The 16,647-nt window shown below is 36.6% G+C and overlaps 2 protein-coding genes across 6 annotated transcripts; one reads left to right on the top strand and one right to left on the bottom strand.

Moving 5' to 3' along the window:
• Positions 1-219: 219 nt before the first annotated feature.
• LOC103711181 (calcineurin B-like protein 7) lies at positions 220-8,052 on the top strand. Its single transcript, XM_008797236.4, has 9 exons — positions 220-385; positions 1,063-1,222; positions 1,650-1,732; positions 1,837-1,896; positions 2,468-2,576; positions 2,851-2,903; positions 5,529-5,609; positions 5,722-5,834; positions 7,599-8,052. The coding sequence occupies exons 2-9, from the start codon at positions 1,144-1,146 to the stop codon at positions 7,666-7,668; spliced, it is 648 nt and encodes a 215-aa protein (XP_008795458.1). The 5' UTR covers positions 220-385; positions 1,063-1,143; the 3' UTR covers positions 7,669-8,052.
• Positions 8,053-11,409: 3,357 nt separating this feature from the next.
• On the bottom strand, positions 11,410-16,283 carry LOC103711180 (GDSL esterase/lipase At4g10955-like). 5 transcript variants are annotated; one of them, XM_008797234.4, is made up of 4 exons: positions 16,019-16,283; positions 15,805-15,845; positions 13,873-13,987; positions 11,410-12,872 (listed from the first exon to the last, which is right to left on the bottom strand). In XM_008797234.4, exons 3-4 carry the CDS (start codon positions 13,932-13,934, stop codon positions 11,912-11,914), a joined length of 1,023 nt encoding a protein of 340 aa, XP_008795456.2. In that variant the 5' UTR covers positions 13,935-13,987; positions 15,805-15,845; positions 16,019-16,283; the 3' UTR covers positions 11,410-11,911. The 5 variants fall into 5 exon arrangements, with proteins under 5 accessions (XP_008795456.2, XP_017699301.2, XP_038987577.1 ...); XM_017843812.3 differs by having other exon boundaries at positions 15,805-15,938; positions 16,164-16,283; XM_039131649.1 differs by having other exon boundaries at positions 15,805-15,934; positions 16,164-16,283.
• Positions 16,284-16,647: the final 364 nt, after the last annotated feature.

The raw sequence follows: 16,647 nt of genomic DNA, 5'->3' as shown, positions 1-16,647 counted from the left end.
TCTAATAAATTAATTACGCTCTCACTTTGGGCTGATGTATGTATCGTGTTTTCATAGATAAAGACATGACATAAAATAAATGGTTGCACTCAATTTACTAAAAATAGGTGCATGGGATGGTTGGAGGCTAAACTAAGTTGAACCCAATCAAAATAAAAAATAAAAAAAATCTACATAAAAACGAAAAAAAGAGAGAGAAGCCGTCGCGAGGTTTTGACTTTGGCCCAGCTCGCAGGATTTTTTTAACCTTAACCATAAAATGGCCGGAATGTGGGAAGGAGAGGAGGGAAGCGAACGGTCGCTCGCCAAGGCCGGAGAAACGGAGAGCTCGGCGATTACAATACTCTAGCGATTGAGTCGCAGAGGGCTTCGTATACGATTGATTGTTCGTCGCTCATCTTTCTTCTCTCTCTCACACACGCTCTGTTTTCGATTTCTTGATCGAAATGGTCTCGTTATTTGATCGAGTTCTCGTACTGCATTCGGAAAAGCCGAGATTTTTGAAGTCTCGTTTTGGATTATAGGATTTATCTATCAGATTGGGCTTAAATTCGTGGGATCTTTTACGTTCTTTTCTTCTATGTGTTTTTTCTCTGTTTTTCCCTCTTCTCGACGATCGGGAGAAAGGAAGGAAGATTATTGGAAATGATGTTGAAATTCGATTTTTCCTGGTTTATTTGAAGAGTCATTTGTTTTTCTACGGGATTTTGCTAGGAACCCAATTAGCGCACATGAATTCCTAGCTTGAAGATTTTGGGATAGCTTCAAGATTTTCTTATTCGCCTTTAGACTCTGATTTGTTCTACATGCCGGGTTCTTGGATATGGAGTACTAGAGTTGGAATCCATGCTTAAATTCACTCGTCATGTATAAAATCGTAAATTTTCTTCTTTTTTCTTCCCTGAGTCATCTCTTAAAATTATGATTTTTGTAGCTCAGGTTCTTGATTTTAGTTATGATGAAATTTTCATTCACACATCCATTTCAATGCTGCACATTTTTCCCCCTTGATGTTTCCATGCTATATGCAACTACAAATTCTTTTTCTCTGTTGATTGGTAGGTTCTTACTTGACCCCGGACCTTCGCACTAAAGGCATCCATCTCTCCTCTCAGCTGATATTCGATTATATTTGCTTGTTTGATGGGCTGCGTTTCGACAAAGCATGCCAAACACACACCTGGATATGAAGATCCCAAAGTCCTTGCTTCTGAGACAGCTTGTGAGTATATTCCTGATAATGGGACATTTTGTGAGTATATGACCTCTTTGCCTTTTTTAATTTGCTTTCAAAACCTCATGTGGGAGGGTCAAATATATTTACATGGTGATTTTCATGGCATTCCAATATCCAACTACTGTCTTTAGGATATGAGGCAGGGATGTATTTGTGAATCAACAAGTGTTGGCTTTTTTCCTTGTCGGTGGATTAAACTTTAAGTATAGAGCTCATTTATCTCAGGCATCCTAATGTTTTTCAAATATGTAATAAGCTAAGCCAGTATCTGCTTGTCCAGGGCATGACTAGCAGAGGAGGTTTCGCCTAAGTGGATGCTAGATGCATTTCTTTCCATTATATTGTTGATACTAAAATGCAGTTCCCCTCAATGTCCATATCTAACGAAAATTATACTTTGTATTCATGGCAGTTACCGTGAGTGAAGTAGAAGCATTGTATGAGCTATTTAAAAAGTTGAGTTTTTTGATAATCAAAGATGGCCTAATACACAAGGTATCCTCTTTGTTTGGCACTCTGGAATTGTGTATTTGCAACTCCATTGATGGTTCTGGTTTTAGAACTCCTAGTATGAGTGCCTAAATCATTTCTTTAAGCAGGAAGAATTCCAGCTTGCACTGTTCAGGAACAGCAAGAAGCAAAATCTCTTTGCAGACAGGGTCAGCTCCCTCTCTCCTATTAAGTCTTCTTCATCTATTAAGGGGTGAAACGATCAAGTGGAGAGAAAAACAGAATATCGCAGGTGGCCCATCAAAGTAGTAGCCTCCTTCCCTGTAAGAGGCCTAACCAGTGTACTCCAGAATAGTGGGCCACGAAGACAGGCGCCCACCGACCACAGTAGCCCACAGTAGCTCACATAAAATGGGAAGTCAAAAACTGTAGTTGTTTCATTTCATGTTGGATCGAAGGAGCTACTAGGCTTGAACGAAAGATGCTTAGTTCCATTATGAAAAAAGTGAAGTGAGGGTTACGAAGCAAAATTTCATCTTGTGTAGTGGATGTCTGTTTGGATGGAAAGAAAGTGATCAATCTTTAGTTGTATCTTGGATAATTTCCACAATTGTACCTATTTGGAGCTGTAAGAGAGGGAAGAAATTTTTAACACTCATGTCCTTTAGTGTCAGTGTGTGCTAGAGTATTGATTTCTGGAATGGGTGATGGAAAGTTTTGTTCATGGCACCCTATAAAGAGTACCATATATTTCTCATATTATCTTGGCAATTTCTGCAGGTATTTGACTTGTTTGATGTCAAACGCAACGGGGTTATTGAATTTGGAGAATTTGTTAGATCACTTAGCATTTTTCACCCTGATGCTCCACAAGAAGATAAAATTGCATGTATGATCTCCACCATTATAACTAAGATATATTAATCTACAGTTCTTTTTCTTAGCCAATATAATTTATAGACTTTGATGTTAATGGAACTATGTAATGCCTTGGATTCTAGCAGTAAATTTTATCATTCAAGTGTTCATCTTTTTGATTGGTAGTTCTCAAACAAGAGTTCAGAATGTGTTAGCTTTGGTTTCAGCTAGTTTCTCATTAACTTGATGTTTTAAAATGACTGTGGTTGATTTTAACTCACAAATTCGGGGTGTGTTTGTGGCAGTTGCATATAGATTGTATGACTTGAGGCAGACAGGATACATTGAACGTTATGAGGTAATTGTACTTACTTATTTTATTCATTTGTTTCTATTTTTTGTTTTATGGTTTAGTTTTTGTGGCATACGTTTTGGTAATTGTGGATTTTCAGTATTGAGAAAGTGGTTACAATAATTATCTTAGCCTGGTCAGTAGCAGTGCTGATAATAAAATCATTTTAGCTCCCGAATGTTACTGGATCCGATGCTCCCTCATCTTTAAAAATCTATTAAGTGTTGTCATGTCCAAGGGGCATTATGGACTATGGTTCGAACCCTCCAAATTAGTTTGTATTCCATAACCTGTACACAGTATCTCTTGCCATCAGTGGTACAATATATCTTTTCTTTGTTGTTGGCGTTATAATCTCAGTTGATAATTGTCAAACATTCACGACAAAATAATAGAAGAATTTAATTGTGGTATGTCTAAAAAGGAGGAAACCTTAGGCACTTTAAGAAGTTCGGAAATATATCTAAGATAGTTGTCAAGATTTCATGAGACATTGTACTGCTAAAACAGCTACTATATCTAGCCTTTTCTCTTAATGAGTTAAAGAGTCTTATAAGCTTTTCCCAAATTTCCTTGGCTGCTCAAACAACAACTTGTAAATTGTCCTCTGTGGAATTCATTGTGATTAAGTAACAAAAGTCATTATTAGCTTTAGATTCTCATTATTTGGAATTAATCTGACTGCTTTACAATGTAATATCATTCGTCAAGACATAAATCGCCATGAATTCTGCAACCATGTTTTGTTGTTGACACCTTTGAACATGTCATAAGTAATTCATTCTGTCATCAAAACTGAGTACTGACATGCAACCTGGGGATGGAGGACTTTCATTAGGCTCAAGAGATGGCAAATTCTTTTAGCAACAAAATGGCTCAAATTTTAGTGCTGGGAAGCAACGAAATACTTCCAGGTGTAATAGCTACAAGGCCCACTCCAGCTGTAACTTTAGGAAAGTTACTTTTAAATCAGTGGCCTTCTTTTAGTAAAGCTACTGAAATGGAGCCTCATTGATTTTGTTTGACAGGACTGTCATCATTATAGGTACCTTTGCACAATGGAGTTAATGCAATTTAACTTATTAGCAAGATAATAAAAATTGATTATAGCATGCTGGAGGTCTATGTGGATGGATATGTTGTTGGTGTTACAAAGATATTTAACAAATAAATGAAATCTATCAAAATAAATAAGATAAGTGGAAATTAAAAATAGGTAAAAAGATATTCGAAAATAAAGGAAAGTGCAGTTATTCACATCCACTTGTTTGAGATCCAAAAATAAAAGAAAGCCTAAATTCAAAATAAGCTAATGCAACAAACAACTTTACCAATTATAAGATGATGAACAAAATACATACTGTCTAGGCTACTATTTTTTCAAAAATACATAACACTACGCTACTATTTTTCAAAAACATGAAGTACTTAGGAACTATAAAGATGCATTGCAGATATCTAAGTTTAAACATCTACCAAGTAATCAATGCACATAGTGTTTAGACTACTATTCTGTAAATACACCCTCAAAAGTCAGCTTTTTCGAAAAGTGACTTATTAGACAATAATTCATCATCACAATCTTCATGTGTCTGTGCTGCATATGCAGTTTTTTTTTTTTGTTTATGTGGGGGGCAGGGGAGGGTGTGCTATGCAGGTGCTTGGCAGCTCCATGGAGCCTGGCTACATGAGGACTGCATTGGTCCAATGTGATATGGTCGCCGCACCTGCATATGTGAGCACTTAAATGGATGCTAAAACTGTATATTATTACATTAGAGCACTGGTTATCAGTTTCACGCTTTAGGATCTTTGATTATTTTTTCCTTTATTAGAACTCATTCTTGTAATGATGAGATGAGGGTGCTTTTTTTTCCCTTCTCTATTTAATTTTTCTTTTTTTTTTTAATATGAGAGATAGGCCTGGACAGTACAAAAGACATAACAAATAGTAGAAGGCCAATTCTATGGTTTTTGCTTGATATTATGCTAGAAAAGCAAAAAAGAAATAAAGAGAGAGAATAAAAAAATAGAAATAGAGAATAGGTGGAGGGGCACAAGAGGAAAATGGCAAAAGGGATAATTGGTATATGAATTTACTATATTCATTAAGCCTTTCAATAAGCCATATCTTGGATTTGGAAGGAAAGATGTCGTTTATATCCTTTAGTTTAATAGACTGTGGGGATGGTTAGTTTAATATCTAAGTGGATCATCAAAGGTGAGGGATCCAGCAAATCAATATCTATGGTATCATGGTAGGTCTGTCTCCTACTCATAGTTATGTTGGCAAGAAAGTTTCTACTGATTCATGAAGTATTAGTTAGGTTGAAAACTGATTGCCAAAAATTCTGGAATTTGCAGATTTATCATCTTTTATGTACCACCCATGTCAATATAACTATGATAAAGCTTGCTGCATATCAAATTTGCTGACATAATTCAGTAAACTTCCATTGACTGAACTAATGTTCTTTTAAACTTCATGTCTATATTGCATACTTACCAATCTAGGCTCATTATACTCCAGAAAATTCTTGTAAGTTATATAAAGAATTCATTTCAAATGTTATCATGCATTTGTTGTCATCTAAAGAGAGTTCTGTTGCCATTTTTTAATGTTTTCAATAGTTGAAGGAGATGGTGGTGGCTCTTTTGAATGAATCAGATTTGTGTCTTTCAGATGAAGTTGTTGAACAAATTGTTGATAAGGTGAAACAGATTCTTTTTCATTTCATATATCCCGTATGTTAATTGGACTACACCACATGCAGTTGTAGCTTTTGATAGAGTATCTAATTTTCGTGTTGCTTTACCTCCACAGACATTTGATGAGGCAGATTCAAAAGGTGATGGAAGAATAGACCTTGATGAATGGAAGGACTTTGTTAAGAAAAATCCGTCCTTGTTGCGGAACATGACTCTTCCATACTTAAAGTGAGCCTTAGACAGAAGTTCCATATTGCGTGGTCTTACCTGTCCCTTATAACTAATAATTTCAGATATTATGTTGCTTAATTTATTATCTTGGCAAGTTCATATGTGATGTAATTTTGTCTGCGAGCTTTTTGTCTCCTGATATGCGATATATGATAATTATTAGTGCTATGTGGCTATAAGAACTGAAAATGGTCATGGAGAGCAGTCTATGGATCTACATTTCAATATTAATTCCCTAGAATTGTTGGTATTCTTGAATATGTATAGGTATGACATTTATCTTTGCAGCTACTGATGCTTGACTTCCGTCACATGAATTAGTTTTTAATTTAATTTTTCAGATAATGTAAAACCTTTAATATCTTGTAATATCTGTGCAAATCTAATATTTTTATTGCAACACGTTCTAGATCTTTAATCCTTATCATACGCAAGATACACTGGTATCCTATGGTTTTATGTGTGACAGATCATGGCTTAAATTTTATATGTTGGATTATTTTCTCTGTTATAATTCTTGCATGCTTTTGCCTTGCCTGAGCATTATATTTCCAAGATTACAGGGGTATGTCATGATAGTTTTACAAATTCGCTTGAAAACTTCATTCATCCACTGCCTATCTGTAACTGTTGGATGTAATGGGAATCTGGCTACATCATCAACAAAATTATCTTGTTGAGCCAAACTAGAGAATTAACCTAAGTTCCCACAGAAATTTTACATGTAATGTTTGACGATTAGAAGGAACCGTTATAACAATAACTTGATTTACTGTGGCAAAGACTATCTGCTTCAGAAAACCATGAGGTCCAGAATGATCTATTTAAAAATATCTTGACCTCTCCTAGCTCTCGTTTCATTTTAAGTTTTATAACTTTTTTTTTTTTGTATTGTGGATCATACCTAGTGAAATCTACAAGTTTACTACCTATTGACCTATTTTCATTCCAATTTGCATGGTGGCTTTATTTTCTTTCTTATATGTTATGAAAGCTTCTATTATCCTCGCTGAGCTTCTTTGTTGCAAGTTTGATGGACAAGCAGACTGTAGTTTGCCTCACTTTTGCAGCATAAATCGTATTAGTAATATACTGGCTTTGGCCAGCAGAACTGAGACATGCTACCACAGCTGTCTTTTGAGATGTCAAAAGTTATGATTCCACTATTTCTTTTCTCAAATTTGCATTTTCTGCTTCACCTGCCCTTGTTTCTGAGGTCATGCTACTCATCTGCATCAATCACAGTTCTTTTTACAACCCTCCAATGCCACTTTCCTGGACTTAAACCTTCAGTTTTTGTTGTTCTAACATTTTTCTGTTGCTTTTACAATTTTTTTTGCCTGCACCTTTCATTAATTCCCCAAATATTCTGTTCTGGCTGATATACTGTGAAAATCTTATCAGGATGTATAGACCTTTTTCATCTTCTATTAATGCATACCCTGGATGTTGGGTTACTTTTTTTCGCTCTATTGTAATAAAAATTTTCAGCATATATAGACCTTTTGCATCCACATGCAGTCCTGCATGGTAGTCTCATTTTCTGATCCACGCATTTGCTTAATTCACTCCTTCTCAAGGTAGAGAATGAATTTGTTAATATAAGAAAAGAGAGAATGAGTTAGTTGTGCAGGAGGAGATCTGTGGTCCTGTTATACAAGTTTATTATCATTATAAGTGCATTCTGGATTGCTTATTATTGCTAAAATTGAAAGTGAATTCCATCTCATCTTCACTGGTTTGTATACGGTCGGTTCACAGGGACATAACCATGGCATTTCCCAGCTTTGTGATGAAATCTGAAGTCAATGACGAAGACATGTCAATCTAATAAAGATGTGCACTGCCATCATATTTGTTCACTCCAAAATTGATGATGTCCCCTTGCTCTATCCACACCTTGAAAGTGATGCTTGTGCACTGGGGTGGGACGATCGATGCTGCTTCTCCAAAAGATGATGACGATAACCAATCTCAACCCTCATGCTGCAGTGATATGCAAGACGTTTCCAGCGGCCATATGGTTTATCGCAGATCAAACATGACAATTCAGTTACTTGAGCTGCAAATAAATACTTGTAGATTATATGCTAGTACCTACAGTATCATAAGAATTATCAATGTCTATTTCAACTTCATGCACTGTGTACTTTTCAATTGTGTAGTCCGTGAAATATGAGTTTGGTCTTGCATAATTCGAACTCACTCAAAAGAACTCTTTTCTGGAAGGATAATTGGATTTGGGATGTTCCACTTCAGGCCATTTTCCCTTAGTTATACAAGATTAGTCGAAGGAAAAATGGAGCAGTTGCGGATTTCTTCAATGAAAGGACTAGAACATGGAAAATTGGATTGCCAGTTCATCACTCTACGGAGACTCAATTGTATCTCAATCGATTATCATCTCTTTTAGCTCTGGTCACTTTAAACCATGAAGAGGACCGGCTGGTGTGGAAGTTAAACAGTAATGGATCCTTCTCAACAGCATCTCTCTACCAGTTTTGAAGTACTAAAGGAATTAAATGCAGTTTCGCAAGCTCTTTATGGAAACTCAGCATGCCATTGAAGATTAAGTGTTCTAGAAAATATTGGTGGCTGCTCATAGATCACCTTTTTCTCAAATCCCTGCTTCTTCTCTTCCATATGGAAAGCTATTTGCACCTCCCTTGGTGTGCTCCATCCTCAATCTAGTTTTGAATTCCCATGCCTCTAGAGAGGCAGAAACTTTCCAAAATCTATTCAGCCTCTGGTGCCCACGTTACTTGCAGCTATGGCATGGGTTTGTTGGCAAGAGAGAAATGCAAGCATATTTTTGAAGAAAATATGCTTGCAACTGTTGCCTCGATAGGCCTGCAACTTTTCAACGATTGGTCATCTCTTTGTGATCAAAAGCTTCTCCCACACTTTGCGCAAATCTGGTTAAAAATAAAGAACATCCCATTTCGGCCGTCAAGCAATTAAAATTTCAGTTGCAAGGATTGCAACTGAAGCTTCATGCTGCAGTCAAGTGATCATTTTTATCCTTCTTCAGTTGCTGCGGATCAATGAATCTCTTGAAGCTGTTGTCTGTTATATCAATCCTCAGTCCCTGGTTTCACTCAGATTGTATTGGAATTTGCCTCAGATGCTGCTAATCAAGAAAGACACGGAAATCGAAATGGGTCTCAGCTACCTCGCTGATCACCTTTTTTTTCCCCTCCATGTCAGAGAAGCAGCAGAATGCTGCTCCTTTCAAGGGACCATTGTGCAAAAATAGAGCTTTTTAACCTCTGACTGATTTCGGGTCCAGGGGACTAAGCTTGTCCAGAGCAAGTTCGGAGGGGATTTCAACGCTTCATGTATGTAATCATTGGCTTCTTTTCATACTAAGGAATCGGCCTGTTTGGCTTCCTTTTGTTATCACCCTTGGAAGACTGCAAGCTTGGCTTCTTGTAGTCACCAACAATTCTCAGGTCAGAGCCCACAATCCCATCTAAAAAAGCTATCTAAAAAATATTATTTGAGTTTTTTTGATCCTATATAAGTACTCAAGATCTATCCGGTGAGTAACCGATAAAGACTAAACCCATACATATATAGATCGTCACATACTCATCTCGTTTAAGCCCTAGCATCCTCGCCATACTAAGGATCTAAATTCATTTAAATCGGATCACAAACACCATAATCAGCTCATGGTAAACTCAAATATACCTGTACTACAATATCCCCTAGTCTATATAGGTTATGGGTTAGTTCCACTTTGAGAATCCGTGCGAGCGTGTGTTTAGTCCCACATTGCTTATTCACCGAGTAGATCTTGAAATTCTACACAGGATCAAGAAATCCAAATAATACCTTTTGGGTAGTTTTTTTTAAGATAAGATCTGCAAGTCGAACTCATCTGAGAATAAGCATTATAGATCTTGCACGTATTTGCACTATCTAGTTCTATTAATATTTTGTCCTAGAAGACCCAACTTTTGTTCGTTATAGATTGAGACACCTGTATGCAAGTTTATTCATGGATAAATTCTGGGATAACCTAGGTTTCAGTGTTCAATATGCTTCATGTCTGCCAACAATTTTCTTCAAGCCACATAATTCAATATCCTTGTCTAGAGGCTCTTGTATGCATGTTCCAGTATGATATACCAAGATAACATACTGGAGCACCTAACTGACGAGTAGGGGGGTGTAAACAAGCCAAGCTCAAGCTTGGCTTGTTTGTTAAGCGAGCTAAACTAATGCCAATTCATTTAACTTCAACCACACAAACAGCTCATTTAAGAGACCTACTTGGAAGCTAACATCTCGCAATGCTTTCACACATACACATTGAGTTAATATATATTGTTATATGATTTCATCTCATTGTTATAGTTGAAATACATTCTTGTATACATAACTGATAATAATATTTAATAATTATAAAATAAAGTATTTTTAATTATATCTCTGATGAGAGAAAAGTGCAGAAAAATTCAGAAAAACTAAAGATAAAAAGAGGCATCTCGGTGCATGAGACTACTACTGCAGGTTTGAGAAGAGTCAACTGTACGTAATTTTATCCCATATGTAGAGAGGCTATTTTAATATTATAAACTCATGATATCTATGTTACAATAAAGCAACTTTACCGTTACGTTAAGGTGCACCCTCCTAAAAAGACCAACATTATGGGACAAAAATCCGTTGGTAAAATTGAAACCCATGGCATCCATATTACAATGAAGCAGCCTTATCTGTTGGTGATCGGGATGCCTAGGCTAAGATCTCCTTCATTTGACGAACCTAAGCATCAATGCAACCATTGCCTTGCACGTCAATGCAAAGAGGAGGGAGATGTCTTGATATCTTCTTTGGTGGGAGAGATCTGAGACGGGTCAAATTGTATGGAACAATCTAAACCAGATCTTGCCTTGATCACTGCTCCAAGAGGATGAGGTGGTGAATTAGAAGGAAAGGATATTAAATTTTACTTAGATTTGGATTGTGGAGACAATGGTGGTGGTGATAGAAGGGGAGGTGGTGGAGTAATCAGGACATAGGGTAGCGAAGAGATAAAAGATCGAAGGCATTTAGTAGTGGTGGTGGTGAAGAGAGAAAAGGATGGTGACCACCGATGCCCTCCTTCTCACTCATCTTTTTTTTTTTGGTTTTTATTTTTTTCTCTTCATCTAGTCCTAGTTCCTAAGAGTTACATGGTTTTTAATTTATTTACGTGTTTTAGGATCCGTAAGATGGGGTATACTTTCGGCGACCTCGCTGGTGGATTTTTATACCAATGATACGAATTTAGATAGATGAAGCTACTATAGCATTTTTTTTTTTTTCATTTTGAATCGCAAGTTGTGCTAAATAAATGAGCAGAAAGAAAAGTGTGTGAACGGAGAAGCTCCAGATAACATCATCCTTCTGATAATTCACAGGTACTTTCAAAAACAATAATTTGCGAACTTCAGCAAAATAAAACAGAATAAATGAAGAAAAAATTAGTAATATGAACAATTAAGTAATTTCCATAAAATTGCTGACCTACTCCAAAAGAAAGTAATGCAGATTGAATTGATCTGAACAGCAAGACAACACTAGAAAATCAAGGAACAACTTCCCAAAACCTCATTGTAATAGAGATAAGGTGAGAAATAAAGGAACTAGTTTATTTGCAAAACATGAAAAGTTAGATTAACAAAAAAATTATAAACAAGGTCATGATAAAAGCGAGAATATATATGTATATATATTAGATTTCCGCTTCCATGTGTAAAGTTCTGAGTTTACGGATTTGCATAATTGCAGACCCCCCACTGCTTGAAAAGGTCTCATGCTTGAATGCATAGAAATTTCCCCCCTTCATCAGCAGAAGCCATCAGAAGGGCCACGAAGTATGTGCCCTGATCATCTAATCAAACTCCACTAATTGGTGTGCTTTGAAAGTGATGAAACATACAGCTTATCTGACAACAGAAACTTCACAATATATTGATAACCTATGAAGTTGCACGCATTTAATGTTGCCATACTACTGCCTACACTAAAGAACAAGAAATTACTGTGTTTCATATAAACTGTAAAAATTGTTGTCCTTCATTTCAGTTGTAAATGTATTCCTTGCATTGCAAATTTAGATCTGGTCTCCACCACTGATGGATACCATGCGCCTGCTTGAAGTCTGATGAAGGGCTCAAATTTACTGTCAATCTTGCTGATGGAAGAAGGTGCAATGGCTCAGACTCCTTTCCAAGTGCACTCAAGAAAAGATCTTTAACAGAGTTTTGTGTTGCCAGCTTCTCTATATGTCCTGCTCCAATCTCCTCCATCTTTTTCCGGTGTTCAAAGTATCCAATATATTCTGAGCAGATATGATCCGCTGGGTTAACAAAAAGATTTGGAACCCATGATGCTAGCATGGCAAAGGAACCTTCAGACCTATTATTATGACCTCTTACAGCCACTGCAAGTCCAGCTGTGATAAAGCTGCTGGCAATCCTGATTCCCTGCTTCACCTTCTTATCTTTGATCCTCTCAAGTGGGGCAGAGACGAATGGTGGATTAAAGAGAAAGGTTCTAAGATTGATACCTGTCTTAGCCATATTTTTTCCAGCAAGTGTTGCAATTGCTGACCCCAAAGAATGACCAGCTAACCATACATTCTGACCTCCAGCTGAAACCAGGTTCCGAACAGCTTGCATCGCAATTTCAAAGCGGGGAGTCCGATCAAGGCCATTCTTTAAGAAGAGGAAATCCAGTTTAAGATCCTGAGAAAGAGATTCTTGCTTGGTGATGGTACCTCGGAAAGCAATGACAAATTTTGGGGCATTGCCGTTTGATGAGTTTTGGATGGAGGAAGGGGATTTGAATTCATAGATGGCACCAAAGATGGAAAAGTCATCAACATCAACAAGTTTACGGATAAGTTCGAAATGAAAATTCTCCCACCAGGCTGGTGCACAGGCTTCCGGACCATGGCGGTTTTGCTGACGGTCACGCTCTAGGACATATGCACCCTGAACCAGAGTAGCAGCAATAGATCTCTGGTGATGTGGGCAGTTCCTGTTGTATGCAAAATGACATAAATAATAAATTTCAATCCACCCAAATCTAAGCCATGGTGTTTTGAAGCTAAAGTGAAATCCAGATGGCAAGAAGGCATGAGGCATCTCACTGGAGAAGAAACAGGCATAATTTAATAACAACATACCTCAACCACAAATTATTTGCAAGCCGAGTAAATCAAATCAAGGGAAAATCTTATTAGTTTCAAATAGGATTTGCTGGATCCCTGAGAAGTTCTCTTTTCAGGAAGGATCCCTGAGAAGTTTCAAGATAACCCTATTATGGATTAGCCTAGTGGCCTTTTAGGCCCCATCCCTGCCAACAGGATTTCCCGGTCACATGGTAGTTCCCTCTCTTATCCAAAGATTCCTTGACCAGAAATTCAGCACTAATTCAGAGAGGGTTTACAGGGTATTGAGAGCTGGTTCTATGAGCATTTACAAGCTACAGTATATCAAAACTACATCTGTAAGGAAGAATACATATTTAGATTGGAGAAGGCATGTTACTTAGAATACAATCATCAAACTATGCTGCTGCAATGCCACACAAGCTGACCATACCAAAACCAGTCAGAACTTGTAATCTGGTTAAATATAATAGGCAGCAGAAAGTACATATGGAAATCAGTCAAAAAATATAACAGCATAATCAGTCACCAGTGACAATACTATCAGATCTTTGGAACAATTTTTGAAGACAAAGACAAAATATCGCAGGCTTACATTATTCTGTAACAGTATGCCCATTAAACATGCAAGGATATAGATAGTTGCTAACTCATGCTAAAAGTAAAATCTATTAATATTTTTATAGCTAGTGCAATATATATTTAGAATTTCTATCAGTTAACAAACCTCTTTATTGTTTCTTAAGCTCTGTATGCTTCTTTCATTTTCCCAATATTTTTTTTGGTACGTTCCCAATAAAAAATTTTAAGATGCTTGGATAATGTTAAAAGTAGGAAAAGACCTTAACTTACAGAATATAGCCTTACCAGTTCACAGAGGTTAGATGTAGAGGCCCTGAAACCTTAAACAAATCCCTTTCTGAGACCATTGTGCTGAATTTCTATTAGGCTTTTCCCTTGATAATTCCAAAAAAAGGCAATGCTGAAGCACAAAAGAAAAATGAAAGAAGCATTCAATATAATTTATTTCAAGAATAGAAAGACGGTAGACAAACCAAGATTTTAAAAGTTAATATCATTGATTTTCTCAAAGATCTTCAAATGCATAATTTTAATTCCATTTTTAATACATACAAGTCTAATTTTTTACATTGAAAGAGAAAAATTAAATCTTAATGACCATGGGTTTGATTCCTAAACATGATAAACTATGACAACTTCCCATCGACAATCACCTCATCATTAAAAAATCAAGCTAGCAAATCATTAATTCAAATCATGGACTGAACTATCCCTGTTTTGGGTCTTACGTGTGCAACATGGTGATATGGATAACTTGGCTGTGTCATGACTTGACTTAATAATCAACCAGTATATCATATTGATAAAGTTATGCACAGACCAACAAAAAGGCCATAAAAAATCAAACGATAATACTAAAGCATCTCCAGAATCGCAATAGTTAAAGTATATTCCTCCAATTGAATTCTTTTTCTAAGAAAGTTCTTATGGTTTCTCTTTTTACAGGATTTCTCTACCTTACCAATATTTCAACAAAATGACATTGTTCTCATTCTTATTCTACCCATTTGATCTATATATCTTGTTTTTTCCTTCCCATAATCTTATTCAAGATTTTTATCTCACCCTTTGTGGTTTAGTTTATCATTTAGCATAGCACAAATTATATAGTTAACCTAATCAGTACTTCAGATCTTTTGAAATCTTTTACCCCATTTCTTGAAGCATCACCTCTTCTTCAACTCTGACATTCCTTGAATTAGCTTTTCATGTGCACATTGCTTACTTCAAGATTTTTAAAAACTTCTCTCCTACTCCATTTATACAATCTCAAGTTTCAGCAATGCACCTTCAATGAATTAATACTTGATGTTTTCTCAATCCATCTAAACCCCATCACACCTTATTCCTTAGGATTCTACAGCTTCATCCTTTTCTTCTTGTTCCTGGTTTGCACATTCTATGGGCTAACCCTCCCTTCAAATCAGGGTTATAATATAGGCTTATCATTTTTCAATTATCCAATTTAAAAGAAATATAGGCAAACCATTTCCTATACACACACACACATCAGGAAGGAGACATGCTAAGGGACTGTTTAGATAATCTTGTTGGAATTGTGGGAATGAGAATGGGATTTCCCGCTATACTATATTGGGCCCAGCTCAGTCCAGAACAACTGGACCCCCGTCAGCCCATTTCCATGGAGATAAAAAAAAATACGTCTCTCCCTCCGCTGATCCCTCGCCCTTCCCTCCGCCCTCTCTCTCCCCCCCAATTTAGTAAACTCATCTCATGAATCCAGTGGGATTCCAACAGGAATATCGAAACATGCCCTCAATAGACTTGAAGAATCATAATGTCAGAAATGGATTTCCCCCTACCATTGGATTGAAATGTGTTTGCAAATAATAAGTATGAAATGGTGGCCGAACTTTTAGATCCGCTGATGTGCGTCATCATACTCGGAGATAGGTTCATAAAAAATTCCTATTTTCAAAGGCAAAACCCATAAAAGTTACTCCTGTCGAACCAGAAAGTACGAAAAAAAGGGTTCTCTCTCCCTCAAATCAAGTTGCTTCAAAAATGAAGGTCGAAACAGTGAAACAGAACAATCATAATGCACAAAAATCACATCTTTCCGCGAGATTTTAGCCAAACTTGTTTTATTCAACATGCAAACCCCTAAATCCTTAGCAGATCGATGATAAACAATCAAGAAAAGAAACGAAACAATTGTAACACAATGTATCCCAAGAATATAATCCCAAACCATACCAGAAACTGCTGCCAGATCTAACCTCCACTACCTCAGAGATCTGCAATTGAACGAGTAACTGGAAAGGATTTAAACACCAAACCACCAAATTTCTCGATGCCCCGTGGAAATGCCATCAGGACAGCGAATCTAACTATAAATTAACACAAAACCGTGCATTTCCGGGTTAAAAAACGATATTTTAAACAACAAAAAGAGGTGAGGTCAGATTACCAATATTAAAATGCACATGTGGCTTTCCAGAAAAGGACGTGGATAACCTTTCAAAACTCTTCATGGAAGGGAAGAGGGATTTGGATCTATAATAGATTATAGACATGAGAAGGAGAATTAGGGTTCGGCTTCTCTCATTTTTTACCTGGGAATGAGACGGTTGGATTGCTTGGGATGGAGGTAGGGGACGGGAGCGGAGAGGTTTGGGAGAATAGCTCCGAGGTGAGGACCGACACGAGGATGACCGCATCACGACTCTGTCATAGAACTTAATTAATACTATATTAACGCACGCCAACGAACCACCTTTTACGGCCTCGTCTCATAAAATGGTCCATCAACTATTACTCAATTTAAAAGGAGAAATATTTTATAAATTAGGATTTATTTTAAGATATTTTCATAAAAAATAATTAGATTTTTTTTTCTTCAGATATTTGAATGTAGATAATCAAAATATTGGTGAGTCTTCCGGTCATTTTTTTTTTCTCTCTCTAATAATATATATATTAGGATTAAACAAGCTCTCTAATTTCTATTTTGAATTAATATTTAGTAGGTTGTTTAGGATTAAACTACTCCGGCTACGTTGAGTTGCTTCTCTTATAAGATGGATGTATGCTTTATAT

This window comes from Phoenix dactylifera, chromosome 11 (genome assembly GCF_009389715.1).
Source record: "Phoenix dactylifera cultivar Barhee BC4 chromosome 11, palm_55x_up_171113_PBpolish2nd_filt_p, whole genome shotgun sequence".
Taxonomy (NCBI): domain Eukaryota; kingdom Viridiplantae; phylum Streptophyta; class Magnoliopsida; order Arecales; family Arecaceae; genus Phoenix; species Phoenix dactylifera.
Note: the sequence above shows the minus strand (reverse complement) of the source record. Positions and strands in the feature narration are given on the sequence as shown.

What these genes read in the sequence shown, in the direction of transcription:
- LOC103711181 (XM_008797236.4), top strand. Translation starts at nt 1,144, where the DNA reads ATGGGCTGCGTTTCGACAAAGCATGCCAAACACACACCTGGATATGAA. An exon ending in AAAATCTCTTTGCAGACAGG is followed by an intron (nt 1,897 to 2,467) that starts GTCAGCTCCCTC and finishes CAATTTCTGCAG; the next exon opens with GTATTTGACTTGTTTGATGT. An exon ending in GATACATTGAACGTTATGAG is followed by an intron (nt 2,904 to 5,528) that starts GTAATTGTACTT and finishes TGTTTTCAATAG; the next exon opens with TTGAAGGAGATGGTGGTGGC.
- LOC103711180 (XM_008797234.4), bottom strand. Translation starts at nt 13,934, where the DNA reads ATGGTCTCAGAAAGGGATTTGTTTAAGGTTTCAGGGCCTCTACATCTA. An exon ending in CATCTAACCTCTGTGAACTG is followed by an intron (nt 12,873 to 13,872) that starts GTAAGGCTATAT and finishes TGCATACAACAG; the next exon opens with GAACTGCCCACATCACCAGA.